The sequence below is a fragment of the Mobula birostris genome, chromosome 8 (assembly GCF_030028105.1).
Source record: "Mobula birostris isolate sMobBir1 chromosome 8, sMobBir1.hap1, whole genome shotgun sequence".
Lineage (NCBI taxonomy): Eukaryota > Metazoa > Chordata > Chondrichthyes > Myliobatiformes > Myliobatidae > Mobula > Mobula birostris.
Window position 1 is genome coordinate 48,297,354 of NC_092377.1, and position 17,432 is coordinate 48,314,785.

Here is a 17,432-nt window from a genome sequence, read left to right on the forward strand (position 1 = left end):
ATTCAAATACTGTTTCTGCATTCAGAAGGAAAAAAATGCAAACAAGTTAGCATAATATCATGTTTTGCAGAACAGCCTTGCCTAACTTCAAATTAACACATCAATGGTTCCAAATGCTCACTGGTATGAATCATATTCAGCAAGGTGATAAAGTAATGTGGATTGACCATATTAGTCAAGTATCTGACATATTTTAGCTTCTCCTGAAGCTTTGTGAAAACAATACACAGAGTGTATAATACGGTCACTTTTCTGTAAGGTGTTGCAACCAGCATTAAAATCTAATTGAAAGACCTGACTTTAAAGTGAAGGGAATGACAATCATAGCATACATTAAATAATGGGATGCCCACTACAATTCACTTGGCCACTTATTCTTTCCCTAGAGATCATACTACAAAGTATAGGGCTAGATGAGGGAAGCCCATAATATTCATAATCACTTATGGGAAGATGCAAGCCCCCTTTTTTTTTGGAAAAATTCCTTCCTCCCACTGCCCTGCTCCTGCTCCATTATAATATCATAGATGACAAGACAGAGGAAGTAGATTACCTGCTAAGGCTGACATTAAATAGTTCAGAAATGGTACACAATAGCAAACCATAGATTTATTCTCATACATTTTCTTTCATCCAATAGAGGAAGAGCCAAATTTCTACCTTTTGTTCACATCAGTCTGTGCTAAGTTGCATGTCAACATTCCAAGGTATTGGTGCTCTAATATGTATATTGCTTTAATTTAAACAGTATATCACTAGACTTTTCTACAGAGAGGCCTGTGATGAATTAATGTAATTTTCATAATATCAGGCAGTACATTCGAATAAAAAAACTTTTGGATTGAATATTCAAAATCCTACTACCAAATTAGACACTGTATTGCTGACAGCAAGTCCAGTGTCTTTTGAAAGGAGGAAAGAAAATTTACTTTGAGAATTATACTTAACTTTTGTGTGTTTCATAAGCAGTAAGAATGTACTAAGTAATTCTGTAGAAATCGAGAAAAAGCTTTTCAGTAGTTTTTGCCATTCCTGTATATTGTAAACAAGAAGCAATAAAACTGGTGCGAAAGAATATTTCAAAATAATCTTACTTTTGTTTCCCTCCCCCCATCTTTTTTGGTAGAAGATTCTGAAGAGCCTCTTCAATAATACAGTACAAAACAGAACTTCCAGTTGTAAAAATGCATGGCTACTATCAGCTCCAAAAGACATTTATGCATAAGCATATATTAAGTTGAAAACTGAACATCTCTAGTTTGGTTCAGATATAAAATAGGTTAATCTGGCCAAGTATTTCCGGTCTAAACAGCCACAATAACAGGTGACTCCAGAATAAAAGGCCATCCCTTCCCAATTACCACTTACCGTATTCCTTAAGCAAATAATCGGTGCTCCTCCATCATATATAACACTGCACAACTGCAGAACTTTGGATCTGATTATACCATTGTGAGTTTGCTTAGTTGAGCCATTTGATTGATATGATCATAAGACAGAGCAGAATTAGGCCATTTGGCCCATCAAGTCTACTCCACCATTCGATCATAGCTAGTTTAGTTTCCCTCTCCTGTCTTCTAATGAAAAAATAAACAGCCAACAAGATAATTTTCCATCATCAATAACTGAATTACTGAGGAAAGCTTTTTCACCCGATGAGTGGTGAGCATCTGGAATACACTGCCTGAGAAAATGGTGGAAGCAGATCTGTGATCAGAATTCTAATAAGTGTCTAAGCAAGCACTTGGATCTCCTGGATAAAGAAGGGCTGGAAGATGCGATTAATAAGGGTGGGCTCCATTGGTCTGCGTGGATAGTGGGCGCAATAGCCTGCATCCATGCAATATGACTATGAAGTAATTGAAATCATGCTTTACAGAAGCAACATGGATGTGGATGTTGGAAGTTCAAAGATCCCAATCTCAAGACATCAAGGCTGCAGAGGATTGTAGACTCAGCAGCTCCAACATGGCCACAAGCCTTCCCACCAGCGAGGACATCTTTTAGAGGTGGCGTCTCAAGAAGGTGGCATTCATCATTACGCCGTTTTCTTATTACTTCCACTAGGGAGGAGGTACAGGAGTCTGAAGAACCACAGTCGATGTTCTAGAAACAGCTTCTTCCCCTCTATCAGATCTCTGAACAGCCCAAGACCCAATGACTAATACCTCGCTACTCCAGTTTTGGAACTTCCAGTAATTATTTTAGTCATTTTTTTTATCTTGCACTGTATTGTACCACAGAACAATAAATTTCATGACACATCTCAGTGATAATAAGCCTGATTCTGATTCCCATTCTATCTATTTGGTGTCATAATTATTGCCATTCTAGAAAAATATCTCATTCTTTACCATTGCAATTGTTTGAACAGAATTTAAAGAAATAAAGCAGATTCCTTGCTTTTTCTCGTTCTCCATTTTTCATTCTGTACCTAATTTGGCATGTAATTCACCCACACTATTTTGAGCAGACTATTGGCAAATACCCATGAAAGCTCTGCAAATTGAGAATAGACCTAAAGATTTCCTTATATGGATGTCAAGTTGGCACAACCTCCATTCCTACCCCAGAACTTGCAAAATATGTATTGGAAAAGCCTCGTGGTTCACCTTTAATGTAGATCTAGTTCTGCTGCTGCTTAGCATGCCAGAACAATTTTAGGCACAGGTATGGTGATACCGTAGCATGGGTAGCTTATAAAGTTGGTCTTGAAGTGCACCACAGGTATGATTTTCATAAATAAATTTAGCCACAAATATCCTTCTCTCTCTTACTTTCTTGTTTGATCCTTATTGTTAAATACAATTGACAGCTTTACAAAATAATTAATCCCTAATGTGCTTGATTTATTTTCTCATAGCTGCTTAGTCAATGTTATAGATGTACTCCAAGATGGACGAAATTAAATGGTATCCCTAGAGACTGAATCACACAGCAGCCCCTGAAAAAAAAGGATGAGGTCCTGAAGAGATCTTATGGGAGGGGGGGGGGGGTAAGAAAGCTGAAAAGCAGGACCTCAAGGGCAGTAGTATTTAGATTGCTGCCTGTGCCATGTGCCAGAGAGGGCAAGAATAGAATGATTTGGTAGATGAACGCATGGCTGAGGAATTGGTGCAGGGGGCAAGGTTTCAGATTTCTGGGTCATCAGGATCTCTTCTTGGGAAGGTAAGACCTGGACAAAAAAAGAACAGGTTACACCTGAACTCAAAGGGAACCAACATCCTTGTTGGCAGGTTTGGTCGAGCTGTTGGTGAGGGTTGAATCGAATTTGGCAGAGTGATCGGAACCAGAGTGACAGGGCTGACATTGGGGCAGCTGGTGTACAGTTAGATGCAATATGTAGCAAAACCGTGATGAAAGGACAGGCAGACAATGAGGCAAAATTGTAGTCAGTGGAATGGGTTGAAGCGTAACATGGGGGCAAAATCAAAAATGCTGATGAATACAGGACTAAAGGTGCTATATTTGAATGCACACAATATGGGATAGGGTAAATGATCTTGCAACGAGTTAAGAGATTTACAGGTATGATGTTGTGGGCATCACCGAGTCATGGCTGAAAGAAGATTTTAGTTGAGAGCTTAACATACAAGGATTGGGAAAATGAGGTTTGTGCTGGATCCCAAAAGAGAGAATTTGTAGAATGTCTACAAGATGGCTTTTTAGAGCAGCTTGTGGATGAGCTCTCTAGGGAAAACCATGAGAGAGGAGCTGTCCAAAGTTGATTGGAAGGGCACACCAGCAGGGCTGATGGCAGTACAGCAATTTCTGGGAGCAATTCTAAAGCTATGGGATAGATACATCCCAAAGAAATAGCTGTCTGAAGGGAAGATATGGATGACAAGGGAAGTCTAAGACAGCCTAAAAGCAAAAGGGAGGGCATATAATACAGTAAAAATCAGCAGGAAGTTAGAGAATTGGGAAACTTAAAAACCAACAGAAGACATCTAAAAAATCCACAAGGAGAGAAAAGATATCATAAGCTAGGGGCTAGCCAGTAATATAAACAAGAATACAAAAAGTATCTTCAGGTATATACAGGGCAAAAGAGAGGAGAAAGTGGATTTCAGACAATTAGTAATTGACACTGGAGAGGTAGTATTGGGAGAGAAAGAAATGGTAGAAAAACTGAATTAGTATTTTGTATCAGTCTTCACTATGTAAGACACTGGTAGTATGCCACAAATTCAAGAGTGTCAAGTGGCAGAAGTAGTGTAGTTGTTATTACTAAGAAAAAGATGCCTGGGAAGCTGAAAGCTCTGAAGGTAGATAAGCCACCTAGACAAGATGGACTACACCGCAGGGCTCTTAAAGAGACAGCAGAAGAGATTTTTGAGGCATTGGTAATGATCTTTCAAGAAATAGGAGCAGGAGTAAGCCATCTGGCCCATCAAGAATCAATAGATTCTGGAATGTTTCTGGAGAACTGGAAAATTGCAAATGTCACTTCCCTAAGGGAGGGAAAGAGGTAGAAAAGGAAATTATAGGCCAGTTAATCTTACCTCAGTGGTTGGGAAGATGTTGGAGTCCATTACTAAGGATGAAGTTTTGGAGTACTTGGAGGCAAATGATTTAGTAGTCCAAAGTCAGCATGGTTTCCTCAAGGGGAAATCTGTTGGAATTCTTTGAGGCAGGATAGGCAAAGGAGAGCCAGCGGATGTTGCTTACTTGGATTTTTAGAAGGCCTTTTGCCAAGGTACCACACATGAGACTGCTTAACAAGAGCCCACGGCATTACCGGAAAAAGACTAGCATGCATAGAAGATAGGCTGACTGGCAGTGGAAATAAAGGGGGCCTTTCCCGGTTGGCTGTCTGTGACTATTGGTGTTCCGTTGGTGTCAGTATTGGGATCGCTTCTTTTCACATTATATTGTATATTTGTGATTTGGATAACAGAATTGATGGCTTTGTGGCCAGGTCTGCGGACAATACAAAGATAGCTGGAGGGGCAGGTAATATTGAGGAAGCAGGGAGTCTGCAGAAGGACAGTTTGGGAGAATGGGCAAAGAACTGGCCTGAGAAATATAGCACATTTAAAAGTATGGTCATGCACTCTGGTAGGAGTAAAGGTGTAGATTATTTTCTAAAGGGGAAGAAAACTCAGACGTACAAAAGGACTCCTTGTTTAGGATTCCCTGCAGGTTGATTCAGAGGTAAAGTACAATATTAGCATTCTTTTCAAGAGAACTACAAGAGCAAGAATATAATGATAAGGCTTGGTACGGCATTGGTCAGAGTACATTTGGAGCATTGTGAGCAGTTTTGGTCCACTTATCTAAGAAAAGATGTGCTGACATTGGAGGTGGTCCAGAGGAGGTTCTTGAGAACGATTCTGGGAATGAAAGGGTCCTGTAATAAGGAGCACTTAATGGCTCTGGGCTTATACTCGCTGAGTTTAGCAGAATGGGAGGGGGTAAGAATCTCATTGAAACCTACCAAATATTGAAAGGGGTTTAAATAATGGATGTGAAGAGGAGGAGTCTTATAGTGGGCGAGTCTTGGACCAGAGGGCACAGCCTCAGAATAGAAGGACGTCCATTTAGAACAGAGATGAGGATGAATTTCTTTAGCCAGACAGAGGGTGGTGAATTTGTGGAACTGCCATAGACAGTTGTGGTAGCCAAGTCATTGGGTATATTTAAAATGTTGGTAGATAGGCTCTTGATTAGTCATGGTGTCAAAAGTTACAGGGAGAAGGGAGAAGAATGGGGCTGTTAATAAATTAGCCATGATTGAATGGTGGAGCAGTCTCGATGGGCCGAATGGCCTAATTCTGCTCCTATATCTTATACTTTTATGTGCAATGTGATACTCCATGACATGCAAAGTATATCTGGATACCATTTTGAGTATGTCCATGAGGATTAGAAGGTACTTGTGCAGAGGCAGAGTTTTGAATGTCTGTGAAGATTGGGTTTGGGGAGGGGGGTTAAAGTAGACATTCACAACCATGCCCTGGGCTGCAACAGGAAATCAATTGCAGTATATCTTTAAATATTTCATTAGCTTTTCTGTAGATTCCATATATTTCAAAGCTATAGTGATGTCTAAACACTTCCCAAGTCTGCACTCACAAATGCTTCTTCTGTTCTAATGTGCAATCTCTAACACTGCAGACTCTCTCAAATTCAAAAACACAATTTGCAGCCTTTTCCAATCACTTCCTACAGATAATTGATTGCACCTCCCCCCCCCACTGCTTTCAAGATTTCCATCAGTTGACCCCTCAATTTAATGGCATAATTCACAACTACCCCAATAATCCACTAATGGAAAGTCATTACTTAACAGCTATTCAGAAGTATGGACTGAGGAAGATCTACTTCTGTTTAAGCTGCACTGTGACCTTAGCAGCCGCTAGTACAGCAGTGAATCGTAGAAGTGGATGAGTAGAATAACTCCCCAATTTAGCCTTGTTACCTGGTCTCCTGCTCTTCTCAATATCATTCCTCCCACTGTCCTCCGGGATGATTAGGTGAGGGTAATATTACCACCAGTTAAAAGTAAGTGGAGCAAAAGCCAACGATAAAAATCAGAAGCCAACATTCCCACATTGATGGAGAAACCTAGAACTGATTAACTCTCCATCTTATCTGTAAGGTTAAAATTAGTTTTTGTGCTGCCTTTGCCTCAATTTCATATGCTCATCCAAAATAAATGGAAAGACAGAAAATTCAACAGAAAACGGTGGTGTTTGGGTAGGTGTTGTTACTCCAATTGGATGCATCATTCTCAATTCCATTTTAGTTGAATGCATTGTCAATCTATTTTAACATTTTCCTAATGCAACTTTTAATTTACTGGTGCAAATCATCAATTTCTTCTTCACACCCTATTTGCCCATCACTATACTAAATTATTGCTGTCATAAGTACTTACTTCCTAGATTTCTCCCCAACTGGGCTAATCCTTCAGCATTAATATTTTTCTTTCAAAGATAAACATTGAATTCCCCCTCCTGACATGCTTTCTTTAAAACCGGCTGAATGAGATTCATTCCTATCTTTTCACACTTTGTACTTCATTCAAATGTGGAAAATAAGGAAAATTAGATATGAAAGTAATGCCAATATATACCCCTTTTACAAATATGTTCAATAATTTAGTAAATGTGCTATGAGCAAGAAAATATAATCTACTATAAAATATTTCTGCATATGATGTATTTTTAAAAGTTAGTTTTAACTCCTTTCACACTATAGGCATGCTTAAATACTTTAGTTTTGGGTGACCTCTAAAAAGATTGCATCACACCAAGAGTTTGGTGACACAGTGGAATTTAAATTTCACTGACATCAAAGACGAACTGCTGAGAACACCCAAGGTCAAAGCGCAACATTAGCAGACAACAAAGACCGATCCACAAACTTTCACCACTAGGACCTCAAGCTACAAATTTAATTTTATTTGCTTGGGATCACAACATAGTTTTAGCAGGCAAATTGTCAGTCTATGTTGCTTCATTTTCCAATAGCACTTACAACAGCATTACTGTAACTAATCTTTCATCAAATTTGCAGTAGCTCATAATCTGGAAGCATTAAAACAAAACCAAGCCAAAGATTGCATTGTTTACCAAGTTTTAAAAAAATAATTTTTTTCAAGGAAGTATAATGATCTCGTGTTGCTTCACAAACAACATTAACATCTGTCTTCACACTCATTGTGAAATGCTCACATAGAAACAAATTCCGTACCTCAAAATCATTTGCTTTGTTGTAGTGCATGTTCAAGGCTCTGAATAGTTCAGAATCACGGGAGACAGTCAGCTCTTCAGTACTTGTTACTCCATCGTTAATAGACTGACGAGCAAACTTTTCCATCTGGATATAGTAAAATTCTCGGAAATTGCTGAACCACTTGATAAGCTGTGAGGTGATGCACCTATTAAACTGCCAATAGGAAAGTATAACAGGATGAGCAGATTCGGTTTCAATTGCCATTATTCTTTAAGTTAATAACATCTTAAGTGTAATAAATTGATACTATATTCCATAATAAATCCAGATAACTAGTTCAAGTAATTGGACATGGAATGGTATGTATTATGCACAGTAGGGGCATTGTATAATAGGAACAGTATTCTTCTCATAGCTATTGAAAAATATTTGCATTAAAGTTATGTGACAAAGCACATAATGGTTATTAGATCACTATAAACAACATTTTAAATACTTCAGACAATCTTTTCAGTTAATATAGTCCCCTGGTTCACTAAGGTCATATTTTGTCCATAAACTCAATTCATTTTGGAAAACATGTCACTGCAAAACTTAATCTTTTTCTTCTATATTCATACTTGCAAGATGTAACCATTATTTCACCTAATTCCAACAGAACTAAACCCAAACAAAAAGTAATATTAAATAATTGGCTTCAGATAGATACACCAGATTTTCAGCTTTCTACAGACTGACGCCTTTTTAAATACTGCAGCTTTTTACATTCCTCTGAAGAGATAGTTTGTCAGTCAATAAAATTTCACTTTTGTATTTAATTTTCCTTTCTTCCACCCAATTATCTGTTTGTGGAAAAGCACAGCACAGCATCTTGAGAAAATAATGTGCTTTCTTCCTGGGAATACACATGGGATGCTGGGACTCCATGGGACTCCACCAGACCAGATAGGAAATGGTCTGGAAGTAAATTGCCTTTTCAACACTTGGGAGGTGCATGAAAAAGCATGACACCAGAGGCAAGAACAAAAACGTATAGAGACAGCATGGCTTAATAATAACATCAACTATCATGATCACAAAATAATTGCATATAAATGTATAAACTAGGAAACCTTATTTTAACTTAGTGAATAATATTGGTAAATTAACACTTTGGACATCCCATTTTAATATAGTTTGAGCTTCAGTATTCCCATTGAATGTGATTATTTAACTATAACACCCCAAAACTAAAGAGAATATACTAACATTGTATGTACTTCGAGGAATTCTTTTGGAATCTGGATCAGGCTCTAGTATGCATAATTGAGTTTGAAATGAAGTGTCAGAGACTCTAGCAACAAATTTTATTTAAAATAATTTCTACATATTACACTCTACTTTTGGAAGCAAAGAATAATGCACAACTGCTACTTATTTACATATTTACTGCTACTCCGAAGGCAGATTTCTCCCTTATGAACTCAAAAATTTCACTGGTGTTCTAATTTCAGTGTGGAAAAGAAGCTTGGAGTAAATATTGGGTCCTGTCTGGGGCAAAACCTGTGATCGTTCCAAAGGTCCTCTGTCTCTTAAGGAGCAATGAAACTAAACACTGAAAGCCTCCACTTCAACCTCACTTAAATGAAGTATACTGGCTTTCCAAAAAACATGAGTAGATCCCAAGGGGAATTAGGTCACAAGATTGGGCTGGTCCCCAACATTGGAATATTAAAAAGGGGCACAGACATAACTGATCTAGAGTATAATACTACTCCTGCCACCCAAAACAACTGAAAACCAATCAAAAAGGACCCGTAATGGTAAAGACTCCATCTTGCCTATTGCCACTATTCTTGCTGCCCTGCACTAACGGACATAATCATATAGGCTTTTCTAGTTTACTTATTTCATGAATAAAATCAAAAGTTTACATATTTCAACCATTAATTTCTAACTGGATATCAAGTAAAACAGCTATTGTATGCAAGCTGACCAAGAACTTCTGCCTCTTTTCTTTTTGTCCCCATAAAACATGGTGAGTATTTCAGGAGCTAGTGAAAAATTTACAGATCGATGCTCCAGGAATATAATGCACATTAGCCACATCTGGCAACTGAAGTGGCCAAAGTGAATGGTTTTCAAACTAATCATTCTAACCTCTCTCTCTCCATAAAAGTGTTAAGGTTATGGACAATGTTCCAGATATTTATTGTCAAATTAATAGAAGTTTAATTGTTCAGAGCAGCTAGCTTCAGACTTTATTGCTTGATGACTCTCTGTACTTTTATGGGGATCTATTACAAGAAATGAAGTCCCCTACTCAAACAGGGTCTTGTGCATATTCATGGTTTGTTAAATCCCTGCTAGTCAAGTTAAAATCTGAAACTTTAATCTGCCTGTATATCAGGAAGACTTTTCTCAATATAGGCATCTATCATTTTTCCCCTTTATGGCACAAAGTGTGCATTAATCAAAAATCACAGTGAGTACTTATCAAGCATTTGCTCTGGCCATGAAGAGGGCTGCCTGCTTCTATCAAGCTGACAGTTAATGGGTGTGTAATTACAATGCAGAAAGTTGTTTCTATTCCAGTGAATTTAAGATAATGAAGTGAATGAAAATTCATGGCAGTGAAGGCTAAGTAACACAGAAACAGAAGTGGAAGCTGTTGCAGTTCCTAAAGGCCAGCTTGCATCATAATTGCCTTCCAGTTGCAAGGGTCCTCACAGATAATTGACCAGAAAATGATTAAGTCATCATCAAATCACTCTGACTGCTAGAGTTCAAACATGTACTTAACCTATCCAAGAATTATATTTTCACTCTGTGTGTCTGCTCGGTCTCTATTCAGCCTTGCGGGGACCTGATTAAAAAGACAACTGAAGGACCCCATTATCTGATTTGCTGTTGATTTCAATAGAACTTAAACCCATTACTATTTGCTGAACTCTGAGTTCTTTCCGTGTTATCTCTGCAGCAAAATACACTGTCCAAATTTCCAGACACTGTGATAAGAACTACAGGCCCCATGACGACTACTGTTCCTTTTTAATTCTTTTAGTATAAGAAACAAAACATAACAAAACGATAGCAGCCTGCGCACCCGGGAATGAAAATTGCTTTGACATGGAGATTAAGCTTCAGTATTGTTACAAGATATTGTCTCCTACATGCAAGAGTAGAGAAAAAAGAAAGGGTATTTTTTCTAGAATGGCCTGTAGATGACCTAATGGGACTACAAAATAAAAGTAAGTCCACATGACAGTGTTTGGCAGAAGGGAGTAAAGGGAGATTTAAAACCTATTGTTACAGAATTGAAATACCAGAGATGCACTGGCCTAAACAACAGAGCCACTCAAACATGAGGGCTCAGCATTTAAGACTTGTGTCACTTTTTGCTTATCAAACATTAGCAGTTCCTGAATTAGTTTTTTTCTAAACAAACATAGTAATCTTGATCTTTAGGTTCTCACTGGTGCATCACAAATAAGTGACCAGCACAAGAGAAGATCTCTTCTTTCTGCAACTTAATTGTTCCTGTGACGGATTAATGCTTCCCATGGGACATGTCCAATCCCAGTGTTTGCTGAAGAAACTTCCTAAATATTCAATGAGCACAGTCAAAGGACCCATAAAACAAATCAATTTGACACCTTAATCTAGTTAGGCAGCGATCGACTTGTCAATGGTGATGATGGTGGGGAGGGGCAGCAGTTGAGATTGGAGCTGTTAGCAGGGAGGTGGACAGAAGAGAAAATTAGATACTTTTTATAGGTGAACTCTATTCTCACTGATCATGTGTGATCATGAGTATTCTGGTTATTCCACAAGCACAGTATTAATCATATGACCAGAAGCTATAGTAACAAATGGCCTTTTTATAATTTTCCTAATATTAAATGTTGTGTCCATTCCCTTGCAAATTATATTTTCAAATTTAAAAGCATTTTTGCAAAGCATCCAACATATGTAGCAATTATATGTAATATTAAACATTCTAAACACCATTATGCCATTTCCATTTGTGAGATACTGATATGCAATGCAAAGGTGATCTTGTGCTGAGCAATTGAGAAAAACTGGCATACACTCACTGGAGATTAACCTTCCAAAATACACACATTCTGAAAAAGAACATAGTGCAGATGCTAAGAATTCAATTCCCTAGACAGAAGAATCCAAAACTAAGAAGAATAACTCAGAATAAGGGATTAATTAGTATTGAAGAATGGACTTTCTTTTTTTATATACAGGGGCTGAAAATGGCTGAATTTATAGAAATTATTCAATATACTTAATGACTCAAGACACTAAAAGAACAGAGGGTAAAGGAACTCAGGGAGGGAAATTAAATGAGGTACAGAATCAAGCAGATTACTGAACTATGACTAAGGTCAGAAGATTGCTAGCTCAATCTTGCTACGCTACATGGAGTTAAAAGACTGCAGATGTTGGAGTCTGGAGCAAAAATGCAAACTGCTGGAAGAACTTAGATGTCGGAAGTGTTAGCATGATGCTATTGTAGCACAGGGCATCAGAATTCAATCCCAGCTTCCTCTGTACATCCTCTCTGTGGAATGCATGGGTTTTCCCCAGGTGGTCAGGTTTTCTCCCACAGTCCAAAGATGTACTGGATAGGTTAAATGGTCAAAGTATATTGTACAGTGATTAGATTACCGTTAAATCAGGGTTGTTGGGGTAGCTGGGAAAGCGCTGCTTGTAGGGCTGGAGGGGCCTACTCCATGCTGTAAATAAATAAAAAGGGGTGGCTGACACTTTGGATCTAAACCCTGCATCAGGACACAACCAACCATCCTGATGCTGATATTGACCTGAAACGCCCATTCTTTTTTCTCCTCCACAGACAAAACTTGATCATAACACATAGGAGCAGAATTAGGCCATTCAGCCCATCATGTCTGCTCTGCTGATTTATGCATTATCGCTGATTTATTATCAGCTCCATTCTCCCCTTAACCTTTGACACCCTTGACTAATCAAGAATCTATTAACCTCCACCTTAAGTACATCCATTGATCTTGCCTGCACAGCTGCCCGTGGCAACAAATTCCACATATTCACCACCCTCTGGCTAAAGAATTCCCTTGTTATCTCTATTCCAAATGAACATCCCTCTATTCTGAGGCTGTGCCTTCTGATACAAGACTTCCCCATTATGGGAAACATCCTCTCCACATCCGCTCTATTTTAGCCTTTCAATATTCAATAAACTTCAACAAGATTCCCCCTCATTCTTCAAAACTCCAGAGTCATCAAGCACTCCACATACGATAACCCTTTCATTTCCGGAATCATTCCTGTGAAACTCTTAACTCTCTCCAATGTGAACACATCCTTAAAAAAAAGGGGCCAAAAATTGCTAACAATTGCCTTATAAAGCCTCCACATTACAATCCTGCTTTTATATTCTAGTACTCTCTAAATGAATGCTAATATTGCAATTATCTTCCTCACCACCGACTCAATCTACGCTAACCATTAGAGAATCCTACACGATGACTCCCATCCGTTTGCACATCAGATTTTTAAATCTTTTCCCTGCTTAGAAAGTAGTCTTTTTTATTCCTCCTACCAAAGTGCATGACTATACACTTACTGACAGTGTATTCTACCTGCCACTAGTTTGCCCATTCTCCTAATCTGTCCAAGACCTTCTGCAACCTCCCTGCCTCCTCTACAGTACCTGCCCCTTCACATATCTTCGTACCTTCCACAAACTTGTGCTACAAAGCCATCAAAATCATCATTCAAATTATCGACATACAGTATAATGTGAAAAGAAACAATCCGAACACTAACGCCTGCAGAACTCAACTAGTCTCCAGTAGCCAACAAGAAAAGTCTCCCTTTATTCCCACTCTTTGCCTTCTGCCAATCAGCCTATCCTTTATCCCATGCTAGTATCGTTCCTGTAATACCATGGACTCTTATCTTGTTAAGCAGCCACATGTACAGCACCTTGTCACAGGCCTTCTGAAAATCCAAGTAAACAACATCCACTAATTCTCCTTTGTTTATCCTGCTTGTTATTTCTTCAAAGGATTCCAACAGATTTGACAGGGAAGATTTCCCCTTAAAGAAACCATGCTGACTGTGGCCCATTTTATCATGTGCCTCCAAGTACCTCAAAACATCATCCTTAACAATTGACTCCAACATCTTCCCATCCACTGAAGTCGTACTAACTGGCCTATAACTTCCTTTATTCTACCTCCCTCCTTTCTTGAAGAGTGGCGTGATATTTGCAATTTTCCAGTCCTCTGGAACCATGCCAGAATCTAGTGATTCCGGAAAGATAATTAGTAATGCCACCACAATTGCTTCAGCTCTCTCTTTCAGAACTCTGGGGTGTATATCAGGTGACCCACCAACCTTCAGACCTTTCAGTTTCCCAAGCGTCTTCTCCCTAGTAATAGCAACTAATGCTCTTGAACTTCCGGCATACTGGTAGTGTCTTCCACAGTGAAGAATGATCAAAATACTAATTTAAAAACATAGAAACATAGAAAACCTACAGCACAATACAGGCCATTCGGCCCACAATGCTGTTCCGAACATGTACTTACTTTAGAAATCATCTAGGGTTACCCATAGCCCTCTATTTTTCTAAGCTCCACGTACCTATCCAAGAATCCCTTAAGAGACCCTATTGAATCCACCTCCACTACCGCCGCCAGCAGCCCATTCCATGCACTCACCGCGTAAAAAACTTAACCCTGACATCTCCTCTGTACCTACTTCCAAGCACCTTCCACATCCTTCCTGTAGTGAGGTGACCAGAATTAAGCACAGTACTCCAAGTGGGGTCTGACCTATATAGCTGTAACATTACCTCTCAGCTCTTGAACTCAATCCCATGGTTGATGAAGGCCAATGGTTGCCTTCTTAACCGCAGTCAACCTGCGTAGCAGCTTTGAATGTCCTATGGACTTGGACCCCAAGGTCCCTCTGATCCTCCACGCTGCCAAGAGTCTTATCATTAGTACTATATTAGAACATAGAACATAGAATAGTACAGCACCGTACAGGCCCTTAGGCCCACAATGTGTGCCAACCCTTAAACCATCATAGTTCGTCCGCCATTTCCTTGTCCCTCATTACTACCTCACCAATGCCATTTTCCAGCAGTCTGATATCCACTTTCACCTCTCTTTTACTCTTTATATGTCTGAAAAATCTTTTGGGATCCTCTTTGATATTATTGGCTAGCTTACATTCATATTTAATCTTTTCTCTCCTAATGGTTTCTTAGATGCATTCTGTTGGTTGGTAAAAGCTTCACAATCCTCAAATTTCCCACTAATTTTTGCTATATTATATTCTATCTCTGTCGCTTTTATGTTGTCTTAGACTGCCCTTGTCAGCCATATTTGTGCCAATCTCCCTTTAGATTAACGCTTATTTTTCAGGAGGTCACTATCCTGTGTTTTTCAAATTGCTCCTAAAAACTCCAGCCTTTGCTGTTTCTGCCATCATCCTTGCTACAGTCCCCTTCTAATCAACGTCGATCAGCTCCTCTCTCATGACTCCATAATTCCCATTACTCCACTGTAATAATGATACATCTGACTTTAGCTTCTCCCTCCCAGGTGAATTCTATCCTTTCCGCTAGTCGGCTCAACCACAATCTGCTCTGAAAAGCCACCTCATTCTACAAATTCTCTCTTGGGATCCAGCACCAACCTAATTTTCCCAATCTAACTTCATAGTGAAATTCCCCATGACTATCTGTCTCCCATTGTAATCTATAGCCCACATCCCGGCTACTGTTTGGAGGCCAGTATATAACTCCCATCGAGGTTTTTTACCCTTGTAATTTCTTAACTCTATTGACAAAGATTCTACATCTCCCCATCCTATGTCACCTATGTCTGTCCTTTTGATATAATGTATATCCTTGGATGTTAAGCCCTCAACTATAAGCTTCTTTCAGCCATGACTCAGTCATGATGCCCACAATGTCAGGGCAGCCAATCTCTAACTGCCGTATAAGGTCATCTACTTTATTCCGTACACTGCGTGCATTCAAATATAACACCTTCAGTCCTGTTTATGTCACCCATGTTACACTGCAACTCATTTCACTGACTGCAATTTTGCCCTACCATCTGCCTGCCCTTCCTGACAGTCTCACTGAACAGTCTGTATACCAACTGCCCTGTCCTCAGCCCTATCACTCCAGTTCCCAACTCCCTCACCCTCTGAGTTCTTCCAGGAGTGTATATTTTGATGTGTTAATATTATATATTACTGCCTAGAAATTCATCTGAATTTAAAAGAAATAGTTTTACAAGCAAAATAAAATGCATAGCCTCTACACCACATCTCAATTTATCCTTCAAACCTATGATGGGTTTCTGGGCATTAATATCAGCGAACATTTAAACATTCTTGTTTATTAATTGGTGATAAAGGCAAACTACGTGATATTGGACGCTGCAAGCAATACATTTCTAGGAAGCCAGCAAATTTATGGGATTTATTACTCCAGAAGCAAATTTCTCTTTATCAGTGCACTAATCTAAGTCTGGCATTACATCAATGTAATGTAATAGCAAGATCTCAATAATAAATAAGTACACCAAATTGTTAAACTACCTGGTTTGAAGTGTTATATTTTTTAATTATTAAAAAAAAATCTATTTTTATGCAATGTGCTATGTAGAATGGTGATCATATCATGCAAAGTGCAGTATCTGGAGAATTACTTTTGGTCATGGATGTAAATTTACACCATCGTATCCCATTTCTACATTACAGGGCACACAATTACCCACAAAGATAAAATCATTTTAATTCTGGGAACAGGGGTAAAAGGTGCAAAAAATGGACCAGTCAGAAATATTTCAAATGCCTTCTGGAAACTACTGAATACGACTAAGTCTGACATCTATCCATTATTCTATACCTGTTCCAGAATTCATTGCTAAGATTCAACCCATTTGAAATGAAGGCCTCCGGGTTTTTGTCTGGCTACCATTCAACTGTGTGGAAGTTTACATTGACATCAATCTACAGACAGGACGTTGTCTTACATCTTCAAGGCTATTAACTATCCAATTATTGGGGGCAAACTGTGGCTGAACTAAGAAGCTAAACTAAATTCTAAACAGCAAATGTTCTTGTAGAAGGAAGACATTCCAAATTTGTTTAGATTTAATAGGAAAATATGAATAAAATAAAGTATATTTTAAACACAACTTTGCCTTATATTGAATCTTGTTTACTACTCTTTTTAATTATTGTCAGAGTTTTACTACTATAAGTAGTTACTATTCAGTGATAAGTGCTTGGCGTATTAAGGTGATAAAAATTGTAAGTATTCCTTTGAAACTTAAGGCACATTTTCTTGCAATTATTAAAGGACAAAATGCTATTAAAAGCCTCCATAAATAGATCTTACTCACATATTTCAACCTAAAAACTTACTTCCAATAAAATAAATGACTTCAGGCACATTTAAAGGATCTTAAACCATGCTATCAGATGGCAGTTTTATATTAACAATATGCCATTGCTGGTAGGCCTGTGTGCCTGTCACCACTGATGGTGCATCAGAATATAAATGAACTTTGAATGTCACACTTCTATAGGTCTCAAGTGTGCCTATCGGAAGGATAGAAAACAAACATATGTTCTTTTTGCCCTCTAAGCAGTGCATTCCCAGCAAAGTTAGAAGGCCAATGATTAGAATCTACTGATCTTCACAACAGCAGTATTCTTTTGAACTACCTTATTTTTTTCCA

The 17,432-nt window shown here is 38.5% G+C and overlaps 1 protein-coding gene across 3 annotated transcripts in view; it reads right to left on the bottom strand.

Moving 5' to 3' along the window:
* The window catches only part of prox1a (prospero homeobox 1a), a 106,644-nt gene that overhangs the window by 71,132 nt on the left and 18,080 nt on the right, over positions 1–17,432 (bottom strand). For all 3 annotated transcript variants that reach the window (XM_072265147.1, XM_072265148.1, XM_072265145.1), the window contains exon 4: positions 7,702–7,896. In XM_072265147.1, the coding sequence (XP_072121248.1) occupies positions 7,702–7,896 (195 nt within the window). The remainder of the gene's footprint in view (positions 1–7,701; positions 7,897–17,432) is intronic.